Consider the following 13,024-nt stretch of genomic DNA (forward strand, 5'->3'; position numbering starts at 1 on the left):
TATATGGTTTAAGGTTTAGAGAGAGATGGAGAGGGAATTAAAGAAAGTGAGGAAAGGAGGAAAGGGATAATGAACTTAGAATTTAAAGAGGTCAAGGAAAGAGTGAGTGAGGGGGAAGAGTGTGATAGTGGTGGACCCTCTCTCTAAAACCCTAAATCCTAAACCATATTCCATGAATATTAAACCCTAAAAATATAAGCCCTAAAACCTAAATCCTTTCTCTATTTTTGTGAACTACATATCTCTTTCCCCCTCTCACTTATTTTATCTCTCCTCATTTTTCTCTACATTTCAAACTCTCTTTCCTGCTCTTACAATCACTCCCTCTTTTTTTTCCTTCACCTTTCCTGCCTCTCCCCATATCTCTATCTTTCTCTTCAATCATAAAGCCTGCCTAATCCTAACATTCTAAACCATACAACCCTAAGGTATAAAGTATATATTAGTAGATAATCCTTAACCTATTAGTATCAAGGAAAGAGCGAGCAAGGGGAGAGAAAGGGAGAGAGTGAGAAAGGGAGAAAGAAATAGGGAAAAGGTATCTCAAATAAAAGAGAGGGAGGATGATAGGATGAAAGGTTTTGTAGAGGGGGAGAGAGAGAGAGAGAGAGAGAGAGAGAGAGAGAGAGAGAGAGAGAGAGAGAGAGAGAGTCAACCTTGTCTACCCCAAATCCTATGCAAAGAGGGAGATAGAGAGCTAGAGACCTGATGAGAGAGAGTAGATGAGGATAGGGGTGAGGGGTAGGTCTTCATGAAGGGATAGAACTAGATGGGTGGTTTGTAGAGAGACAAGAAGCCTATAGGAGGATAGAGCTATAGGAGAGGTAGATAAGGAAGGAGAGGGGTGAGATATATGGAGGAGGAGGGAAGTGGGTAATTGGATATCATTAGAGAGAGAGAGAGAGATGTATATGGTGTCTTTTCAAACACGATGATTGTTAAGATGCAATCTTTGTCAATGGATTCCACCAAAAATTAAAGGTTGGACATCAAATCCTCTCTCTTTAAGAAGGAATCCACAAAATTTTGAACTATCTAGTCATCTTTGTAATCTTTTCATTCTTCTCTACAAGTTTCTCTTTCTTGCTTTTTTTTAAATCCACAATAAAGTTCACTTATTCCACACTTACTTCCATTTCTTGGTCTTTGCATTCCAACATTTCCTAGTTCTTTGAAGAAAACAATTTACATACACTGTTACATTCTATTTTTGCTATGGAGATTCAAACCCAATTAACACAAGTGCATATCATATTTTCATCTGTATACATAGAGAAACCTAGAGATGGGGAGGAAGAGGGCGAAAGAGATAAATTTATATAACAACCCATTAAAAATATCTCAGATCGGTTACTATGATGCTCTAAATGGGATTAAAAATAGCCAATAGGTTCTTCATCTCTTTCACTAAAAAAATTTCTCCTTACCATCAAGTTTTCTCCATCCTCAAGACCACTCAAAAGACTCACAGATTCACCTTGAACTATAGCATTTGTGCTACTACCCTCAGATTTACTAGATAATTAACACTCAAAGGTGTTATGTCCTTCTCCACTCTTGAAATAGGTACCTATTGGCGACAACATGACATGTCAACCACCAATTGTGTGCATTAACTCGCCTATGACATATAAGGAAGGAAGCTTTGCAAAATAGCAAAACTTTCCTATTTTGCAAAGACAAGGAAGGAAGCTTTGCAAAATAGCAAAATTTTGTTATTTCGTAAAGGACATGAAAGTGGCACTTCAAATAGTGAAAATAGCCAACACGACATGTCAATGGCCAATTGTGCATGTTAACCCACCTATGACATATATAACTTTCACAAAAAAATTTAAGAATTATTTATTTAGCATACTTATATTTTTAACAATGTAGAGAGATCAAATTTCTAAAAATATATAAAATAATGTATTAAAATAAATAATCTATTTACCATTCTTAATACACTATTAAAATTTATTTATCTATTTAACTATGAAAATAAAAATAAAAGATTATTAAAATTATTGTAGTGAAAACAGACAACACGATACATTAACTGCAGATTGTGTGTGTTAACTCACCGATGACATATAAGGAAGGAAGCTTTCGCTATTTTGCAAAGGCAAGGAAGGAAGCTTCACAAAATAGAGAAATTTTTCTATTTCACAAAGGCCACGAAAGTGGCACTACGAGATAGGGAAAACAAACAACACAACATGTTAATCGCCAATTGTGTGTGTTAACCCACCTATGATAGATATTTAACTTTCACAAAATTCATAAGAATTATTCATTTAGCATACTTATATTTTTAACCATGAAGATAAATGAAATTTCTAAAAATATATAAAATAATGTGGAGAAAGGGGAAAGAGGGAGAGATGAGAGAAGATAAAGGGAAATGGAAAGAACAACACCTTTATTGAAAAGGTAATATAATATCATGTGTATTCATATTGGGGGAGTTTAACATGGGAAAAAATGAGGCAATATATTACCTAAATAGGGAGAGGGGGTTTTCTTGGTGTGGGGGTTGGGGGTTTATATAAGAAAATAAAGGTGGGAGGTGTTAGGTGGGTATTTCTTCTTCTATTCGAGCATTTTGAGTTTTAGGTGACACAAAAAGAAATTGTCCCTATAGAAGATCAAAATCTAGGATTGCATAATTGTTTAAAAATGGATTCTTTGTATGTAAGATATTAATGTTACCTTTAGAGTTTCCATATTATTCACCATGTTGTTATGCCAAATTACCAATTGTATCTATAAATAAAGATATAAAATGAGTGCTACAAATAATGATGAATCTCTTAGGATAAGGGAAGAAGTAGATTGAGACTATTATCCTCATTTCTAGCATTTTTTCATTATTTCATTTATTAGATCTAAAGACATCCTTAGAGAGAAAGAAAGTGATACCTCCTTTGAGCCTATGCAAAGCTTTCATGATAAACCTATCTATGATGAAGACATAGATGTGTGATATTCATTGAGAAGCAACAAAATGACTCTAGACATACTATTGAGAGAACTTTTACACCCTTGGAAGATTCTTATGATGTTGTCTTACCAATGCTACTTGCTAAAGACCTTTGAGGAAAGATAATAAATATGAAGAACACAAGAGCGAGATAAATATATATGGGAAGGGAAAGGGTGCGAAGTATCGATAGAGAGATATATAGGAGGATAAAGGGAAAGTGCACCATGATGGTGTACAAAAAGGGGGGTGTACATCTCCTGTATTTCAAGATAAAAGAATATAAAGGATAGAGGATAGATGTGGGGAGAGGAAGAGAATTTGAAAATAAGAGATAACAAGAGGAACTAGTGAAAGGTTGGGTTATTTAGAGATTACAATGAGTACTTGATCAGTTTTCACATTGACAAGATAATGTTGTTTATTCATTATATTAAGTGGTGAAGATAGTTAAGTTGAAGACTAGAAGACAGAGAAATGACTTATATTTTAGAGATTATGGTTATATGGTTTTTGGTTTTGGGATTTAGTACTTTTAGGGTTTAGAGAGAGGGGAGAGATAGATGAGGGAGAGAGGAAGCAGATGGTAAAAGGGGAAAAAACTACTCTTTTATATCATATATTAATGAATCTAATCATTACGTCAAAGATAGAGTGAGAGAGGGAGAAAGAGAGTAGATATGAAGCTTTCAAGAAAGAGATATTGTCTGTATTGTGGAGTTATGGGGGAGAGAGGGAGTGGAAGAGAAGGTCTAAATTGTGAATCTTACCTAAGCATAACATCTTAAACCATACAATCCTAAAGTCCAAAATATATATTAGTAGATAAACCCTATAACCATAATCTCTAAGCCTTAAATCCTTTCTTCGTAAACAATAAACCCTTAACTCTATAGCTATAAATCAATAATCATAAATAATATCTCTCTCTCTCTCTCTCTCACACACACACACACACACACACACACACACACACACACACACACACACACTTACTCACTCACTCACTCACATGCACATGCACATGTACACACACACACTCTTATATTAACATTAGAATTGGTATGATAAAAATAATAAAACTGAAAAGCACTATTATCATAACTAGAGAAGAGAGAAAGGGGATGGGAGGGGGAGGTACTCTCTCTCTCTCTCTCTCTCTCTCTCTCTCTCTCTCTCTCTCTCTCTCTCTCTCTCTCTCTCTCTCTCTCTTATATTAACATTAGAACCATGATAAAAACTAATAAAACTGAAAAGCAATATTATCATAACTAGAGAAGAGAGAAAGGGGTTGGGAGGGGGAGGTATTACACATTATTAACATTATTTGAAAAAAAGTGTTGGCAAAATTAGTTACAAACAAGTGTTGTTAATATTAGTTGTAAATCATCTCACAATCCTTATATCTCTCCAATTTCATCTCTCCTTAATCTCTTATCACTCTTCTATCTATCTTTATTCACTAAAAAATGAAACCTAATCCTAACATCGAACCAAATTTAATATTAACCTCAACCCTAATTAATCATTGAAAAAAATGAGCCCTAACTCGATTTGAATCACATAGAAGATTAAGAATAGATATGAATATTTCAAGAAAGAGAGATTGTATGTATTGTATGTACATGTGTGTGTGTGTGTGTGTGTGTGTGTACATGGTAAGATATAGAGTGCATAGATAAAATCAGTTGTGTGTAATAATTATAAACTTCAAACTTCTTAAACCAAATACCAATTAAGAATACAACAATGCATAGTAGAATGAAAGACAACACCATAACACTTATACCTCTACCAAAGCATCTGAGAGGTCAGAGAGAGAGAGGGAGATAGATTCGAGGAATAGAGATCACAACATTCATTTTCAAGTAAAAGAGATATTCCTCCTCTTCTCTCTCTCATAACTTCTTTATCTCTCTTTCTTCCTCTTTTCATATGGTTTTGGGTGAAAATTTCATGGTACAAGCTTTAGGGTACATAAGGTTGAAGGTTTTTCCTTAGAGAGAGAGAGAGAGATAGAGAGAGGTTTATAGTTTAGGGCATATAGTTTAGAGAAAGAGAGAAAAATGGGTATAGAGATTAGTCAAAGAGGGAAATAGCAAGAGATATGGAGATAGATAGTTATAGGGTTTTGGGTATATATATGCTTTGAGGAAAGAGTGAGTATAGGGTAGGATGATGGGGGTGAAAGTGAGAGATGGGTAAAGAAAGAGGGGAAAGGGATCATTAAGCAAAAGGAGAGTGTATGGTAGGATGATGGGGGGAAGAGGGAGAGAGGTTAGGGAGAGGAAGAGAGGGAGAGAGAGTTGTAGATATAGAGATATATAAAAGGAAAGGGAAAATATCAAATAGTGAGAAATAAGATTCCTCCTACCATATTCCTCTCCCCTATATATTTTCCCCACCCTCCTTGCTTTTCTTTATCTATTCTATATGGAAAGATCAATGGTACAACTAGCAGAGACAAAAAATAAAGTAGTAAGGAAATGGGGTGAGAGAGTGAGAGAGTGATAAGGAGATAGGGTAGAGAGAAAGAGTGTGATATGGTTATTATATCCATAACCATAACATTAGTTATCTCTCCCTTGGTCTCTCATCTATCCTTCAATATATTCTTAATCCTCTATCAATATTTTGTCTTTTGTCTCTTATCTTCTCCCTTCCTTTCATATCTATCTTTCTTCATCCCTTTAAGCTCTCTCCATATCTATCTCTCATGCCCTTGTTGATAGTACAACTTATAGCGATAGATTAAGAGAGATAATTTAAGAGATTGTATAATAAGAGATAGGAATATAGGTGTTGGTAATAGAGAGTACTTGATAAATGCATAGAGAGGTGTCTTTATTGTATGAATACCATATAGATTTGAAACAAGGATATGTGCAACTCAATTTTTTCCTCATTTAGTATTTTTCTATGATTATGCATCTCTCCCTCTATCTATCCATCTCTCCCTCCATACGCCATTCTCCACCTCTCCTTCTCTCTACCTCTCCCTATCTTCCTCTCTTATAAATCTCTCTCCCTCTATATCTCCCCTACAATAGTTACCTCTCTTTCTCTATTCTCTATGGCAATAGAAGGTACAATTGGTTGATAGAGAAAGTAGAGTGGTAAGGAGATCGAGGGAAAGTGAGAAATGGGGAAGAGAGGGAGAGGGGGAGAGGGGGATAAAGAAAGAGGGGAAATGAAGCTTGGATAAAAGAGAGAGCATGATAGGATGATGGATTAAAGAGAAAGAAAGTTGGGGATGAGAGAGTAATTTTGTACAAGGCCAACTACCTGAACAAGGGTACTACTAATAGCCTAATCACCTAAGTAGTTATGCCTTTAAATATAACAAGGTTAATTGTCGATATAATTAGGCTCACTACCAACAAAGTGAAAATGAAACCAAAACAGAATATATTGTCAAGACTTTGTAAAGTATCCTCACCTCCTTGATCAATTATTTGAGTAGTTTTGCATTTCTATTACATAAATACAATGTTATACATTGAAAATTATGCATCCATGTTGAATTGATTTTACATATATTTCAAACACCTTCCATAAACTTGTCAGCCACAATAGATTTAAGATGGGACACAACATCTTGAGCAGTATAGTGACCCTTTAACATACCAATATACTATCATGATCTCTAGTGCCAATGGATATGATGAACACAATAGAGAAAATATTGGGAATTAAAATCTCAACATGCTCCAAAAAGGATCGACCCACCCAAAATACATGCTCCATGCAAATAACAAGACAATCCAAGAAAACTTTGAGGCATGAAATGGTAATGTAGTTATTTCTCAACAAATGGCTATGAACCATACACAAAGAACATGCTATTAGAAAAGTAAGATAATTGATACATAATCAACTAATACACAATTGCTAGAACCCATTAGTGTAAGTCACTGATACACCAAAGGTTGAGACAAGGATGTTGACATCAACAATAGCCATCAACCTCATAGTCCAACACCATATAGATATCCCACTCTATCTACCCCCTCTTTGTTTTCTCTTTTCCCTCTAGACCTCCCTCTCCTCATCTTCTCTCTCATGTCATCTCTCTATATACCCCTTGGAAAAATATTGATGGTACAAGGTTTTGGGAACATATATAATCATATAATTTAATGTACTATAACATAGACCCTTACTCTAAACATATTCCTCATTCTAACCCCATTCCTTACAATAAACATAATCATTATCTTAAACCCAATCCTTACCCTAACCCTAACCATAACTCTAACTATAATTCTAACACTATAATTCTATAGTATATATATGGTAAGATACAATTTTATATAGAGAGAGACATAAGGAGATATAGAGATAGTGGGAACGGAGAGATACAGAGAGAAATATAAAATTTCATAAATAAGTAGAGATAGGCAAGTAGAAATAGGAATAAGGAGAGATAAAAGGGAAGAGATAATAAATATTGAGAGAGAGAGAGAGAGAGAGAGAGAGAGAGAGAGAGAGAGAGAGAGAGAGAGAGAGAGAGAGAGAGAGAGAGAGAGAGGTTAAAGAGGGGAATAAACCTATAAATGGGAGGAATGTATATGAGTAAGAAGAGATTGTGGGAGGTAGACATGGAAAGAGAGACCTAAGGAGAGACAAGATACATATGAAGAGATATGAGATACCTATAAATAGGAAGAGAGGTAAGATGAGGGTTCAATGAGGAATGGGAAGATAAGGGATATGGGGCATGGAGGGAGGGAGAGAGAGAGAGAGAGAGAGAGAGAGAGAGAGAGAGAGAGAGAGAGAGAGAGAGAGAGAGAGAGAGAGAGAGAGAGAGAGAGAGAACCTTAACCTTCTATACCTAAACCTTGCACCATCAACCATAATCCTAAATCCTATGTACAGTGGGAGAGGGAGAGATATATAGGTGATAAGAGAGTAGAGGACGATAAGGGTAGGTTGAGGGATAGGTAAGTTTAGCTGAAGGGATATAACTAGATGAGGGGTTGATAGAGAGACAAGAAGCCTATAAGGAGATAGAGCTATAGGAGAGGTAGATAAGGAAGGAAAATGGTGAGATATATGGAGGAGGATAAAGAGAAGTGGATAATTAGTTATCATTAGATATTTGGAGGGGGTACAAGGAGAAATGGGAGGGTGAGAGAGGGAGAGATAGAGAGGATGGGAGAAACAAATAATAGAAAGTGACATAATAATCAAGAAAATAAGAGAAAATGAGAGATTAATGAAGAGTGGGGGAGGTGGAAAGGTATAGTAGTTTGTAGGAAGGGGAAGATGAGAAATAGATAAGTTTCATACTATAAACTCCCTCTTTAGGTAATAAATGTGCACCCTAAAAAAACTATATTTCTCATTTTATTTCTTGTGGGGAGAGGGACAAAGGTGGGGGAGAGAGGGGGAAAGAGAGAGGGGGAAGAGAAAGGGAGAAAGGATTTAAGATTAAGGGATTAGGTTTGTAGGATTAGGGGTTGAGAGAGAGAGAGGAATCTTCCTTTACCCCTCTTAACTTCACCCTCTCTCCCCCTTCTTCCTCTCTTTGACATATCCCTTCCCCTTCTTTTTTTCTCTTTCCCCTTCTTATAACCCCCTCTATCTCTCATCCCCCTCTCTCTTTCTCCCCTCTCTCTTTCTTGCTCTCTCTATTTCCTTCATCTATTTCCCCCTCTCTCCTTTTTCTTCTCTCATCTCTCCACATTTCCTCCTATCCTTTCCTCTCTCCCATTCCCCATCTCTCTTCCTCCTCTCTCACTTTTTTCATCTCTTCCCATATCCCTCTCTCCCTCTATCTTCGTTCTCCCTCCCTTTCCCTCACTTTCTCCCTCTTTCCATTCTCTTTTTGTTTTTCCCTCTCCCCATTTCTCTCCCTATTAAAGCCTAAATTTTAAGCCCAAAACCCTATAACCATAAAATCTAATCCCTACACTAGTCCCTAAACCCTGTAACCTTAATCAATATACCAAAACTTCATATTTATAATGGAAACTTATCAAGATGCACATACCTCTTTTACCTAAAGAGAAAGGGAGGTTGTGTTATTAAATACATGATTTGAGATAGCGACAATGATAAATAAGTCTTGTGAACAAATATAATGGCTTGTAAGTATAAATGGAAAAGTACTAATTTATATCAAATCATGGATCAAATTTGAACCTAATAAATATAGGAATATTATAGATATCTTAAATAAATTTAGAAAAATATTAGGGATTTGTTAATTTTTCAATAATCGTTCTATTTTATTCATAAATTATTTAATAATTACTATATATTATTTATACTATTTACTTCAATTTATTATTTTTATAAGATTATAGAGCTTACTATCAATTATATGAAAAGTGTTAAAGCTAAAGTTTTAACATTTATATTAAAAGTTACAAGTAAAATTGAACTAAATAAATAAAATTAAATCAAACTCATTACAAAAAATATCAATTTAAATTTATTTATTTATGTAATTCAATTCATATATGATAATAATTAATATTATTTTTGAAAGCTTTCATTTGTTTATATATTTTTAGAAATTTAAATAACACATAATTATAATAAAATAATTAATTTATAATAAAAAATTGAAAAAAACTAAACATTTAATTAATATTACAAAACTCTAAAAACTTTCTTACAAAATGGAGAGCGAAGTTTAAAAAGCTTCTCGTGACATGACTAGGTGGGAGAATTATAAACACAGTTATAAAGTTTTTCATAGAATGGGGCTGATGACAATCTCCTCTACCTTTCACTTCCTCCATTAAAGCTCCGTTAAGACATAGTGATGTATAACATAGATGCTATGCATGTATATTTCAGTACAGGCAGCATGTTGTTTTCGTCTCCCATGTCGCTTTTTGCGTCAGGATAGACCCGCTCCATTATATATATATATGACCCATTTCCATTTTCTTTAAAAGAAAGAGAGTACAAGATTCCCTCTTGTAACCCTCCTATAAAGAGATTAAAGAGAAATACAATGATGTGTCTAATGAAGGAAATAAGGATATCCTAAAAAGAAAAGGAAGATAGTATGAGAATAGGAAGGCATATCTGTAACCAATATATAGGGAAACAGGCTGTAAAGCAGGCTCTAATGTATACTTACCACATTAAGCACTTTGTGCTTTGGTGATGAGTCCAAATCCAATCATCCCTACTATCTAAGTGGTCTAATCTTCCCTTTCCCTTATCCAACCCAACTTCTAACCAGGTATACAATCCTCCATTTCCAATCGCTATAATTTCCCTGCTTAGCAGTAAGCATTAATACTACACCATAAACCATTGTCTATGAATTGTCACACGTTTTACCATGCATCATTTGGAGTTAGCTAATCTGCCAAGCATGCCCAATATACAATGATTGCCCAAATTGATTTAGAATTGGATTATAATGGGACCCATATCAAAGTCCCCATAACATTGTGTTTTTTTAAAGGCTGCAACATTCTCCCCACTCAATGAATCTACGGACAACTTTTTACCCTGTTGATGTTAAGAAAGCTGGAGAGCAGCACAAAATTTGTTTTTTTTAATGAAATTCACCAAATCCAAGAACCTAATTTGACCCCTATTGAGTACCCTGTTTGGTGAGTAAAGGAAATCCTAGGTGGAAGACACTCTCATCCAGCTGTCATGGAAAACTACCATTGGTTTTAGGGTTTCCAGGGTCAATTACCCTGCTGCTGGTTTCATCTACCCCGTTTCATGTTTTCATAATTCTTCCATTGACACCACCTACATATACCCTTTGTCAAGCCTGATGTTTCCTCAAAGTGTGTAAGACAATTCCTTTGGAGGTTTTCTTGAGCTCTTTTGAAGGTTTTGGTGAGGTCTTCAAGATTTTCTTGCAATTACTCAATCAAGACTCATAAAAAAAGAGCTCACATTGAGAGAAATCTGTGTCTAAGATTCATAAGAAAAGAGCCTTATAGATGTTTTCTTGCAACTTTTCTAGTCAACACTGATGACAAAAATAGAAGTTGATTTAGTGAAAAATCTGATTTAGTGTTGGTTCTGAAACTCACTCTTAGTCTCTTGGATCACTTGGTCTCGTAAGGCTTCAATAAAATCCTTCCACTAATTCAATGAATCCCCATTCTCTTTAGGTTTCATTGATCCTATTGTAATAGAAATCATTTTCAGATGGGGGGTTGCATGTCTTATGGCAGCAGTAGTAGAGATCATGAAAAGACTCTAAATTCATTGACAGCAAAGCTTGTGTTGATGGATGGGAGCATCATGGAGTTCTCTGAGCCTGTTAAATGTGGTGAGATAGTTGAGAAATACTGGGGCCATTTCATATGTGCCTCTGGCGGTCTCTACAGTGGTGAATACATTTCAGAGGTGTTGGATGAGGAGAATGAGTTGATGCTTGGGGAGCTCTACTTTCTTCTTCCCAATAGAAAGATGGAGTTTGTGCTGACTGATTCAGACATGGCAGCCATGCTTCTCAAGGCAAATGGTGCCACTCAGCAGAGGAGGAAATCAAAGGGCAAAGTTCAGCCCCTCTTTCATATTCCTCCTTCACAGGTTGAGGAGAAAAACCCACCTTCCTCTGTTTGTTTCTTGACAAAATCTGTTTCAAGAGGGGCAATGTGTGGCAGGAAACAGAGAAAACAAGCCAAATTGGAGACCATTTTTGAGAGTTCATAGTGAAAGATGTTTGTTGTAAATTTATCCTCTCATTTCAGCTCTGATTCTTGTGAGAAAAAAATAGAGCTGATATGGAAATGTAGCATTTCTAAATCATAACCTGGATTTGTGTAATGCTGAAGATATAATCTTACTTTCAACTATTCCTCAGACGGATAGCTCTACCAAATTTGTACAACCCATTATTCGATTGCAGCTCTTTTTTTAAACATATTTAATGAAGTAAACTTAATATGCTAAATTTAAACCTTTATTGGGGAGAGGTGGACTCTAATTCCATTAACTATATTTGTTGATGTACATGTTAAATTTCTTCTATTTCTGAAAGCTGTCTGGATTAGGTTTACTCAAATTCAAAGGCAAACAAAAAGTTGTAAAGAATATTGATTTCTTGCAAATAACTGTAAAATAATATATTTGAGATTTTGGTGCATTCAATATAATATTATTATTGAATATAAAAAAAGCAAAACAGTGTTGCATTCAAAATAGAGCGCTTGAAGAAACTACAATAGGAACTTTTATAATTTCATCAATACAAATTATTCTTTTCCTGTTTAAGTTCTGACTATATAACATGCATCTTTAACTTTGCAACAATTTTTTTATTTAATTGCATCATTATTGTTTTGACAGAACAGAGTACAAAAACAGAGACCATTCTAGCCCGCATTTCTTGATGGATAATCAATTAACAAAGCTGGTGCACATATTGCTCGCGTATTTCTTATCTAATCGCCTTAATTAAAACTTAATTCATATTATATTTTAAATTTGGGAGTAAGTAATTGGGCATTTTAAATTACTTTTGTTCAGAGAAGAAGTAAATAAATTGTTTGAGTTTTAGATTTTAAATAATAATATCTTTTAAAATCTGTTTGATTATATACTAATGAGGTATGTTGTGTTAATGAATAGGAAAAAATCACATAGAAAAAGTGATATATTTGGTTGGAGAGTGATGTAACTTGGGAACATTGTTATTTGTGTTGTCTCAATTTACTTGTTCAAAGAGGTGCTTAGTTGTTTGTTGAGCTGGGTTGTGAGAAATAGATGCAGATGTCCTTTGTGAAGGATCCGTCGAGAGGGTTATTGGAACCTTATGTCATAATGAGTTTTAAAAATAAACATTGATGGTTCATCACATGGGAGTTATCATCATGTTGGTATTGGAGGATTGGTCATGATAGCTTTGGTGATATTCAATTTTTATTTTCTCTTTAGAAGGGCCTTCAAATGAATAATCTAATGGGGGATCTGCCCATCTTGTATGTTGTTGAGTGTAGTTGTGTTCTTGGCTAGAAAATGATTACTTGTGAGTTTGACTCTCAGATTGTGGTGACTTTGCTAACAGGACAACATGACGTAGTGCAAGGCAAGAGAGTCCCCAAAGGAGATGTCTAAACCCCA

The 13,024-nt window shown here is 34.9% G+C and overlaps 1 protein-coding gene across 1 annotated transcript; it reads left to right on the forward strand.

The window, feature by feature from the left end:
• Positions 1-10,716: 10,716 nt before the first annotated feature.
• LOC149539278 (uncharacterized) lies at positions 10,717-11,809 on the forward strand. The gene has a single exon (XM_089799174.1). It carries the CDS (start codon positions 11,105-11,107, stop codon positions 11,612-11,614), a length of 510 nt encoding a protein of 169 aa, XP_089655300.1. The 5' UTR covers positions 10,717-11,104; the 3' UTR covers positions 11,615-11,809.
• Positions 11,810-13,024: the final 1,215 nt, after the last annotated feature.

This window comes from Cupressus sempervirens, chromosome 9 (genome assembly GCF_028749045.1).
Source record: "Cupressus sempervirens isolate cs-2001-9-10 chromosome 9, ASM2874904v1, whole genome shotgun sequence".
Classification (NCBI taxonomy): Eukaryota; Viridiplantae; Streptophyta; class Pinopsida; order Cupressales; family Cupressaceae; genus Cupressus; species Cupressus sempervirens.

What these genes read in the sequence shown, in the direction of transcription:
- LOC149539278 (XM_089799174.1), top strand. Translation starts at nt 11,105, where the DNA reads ATGGGGGGTTGCATGTCTTATGGCAGCAGTAGTAGAGATCATGAAAAG.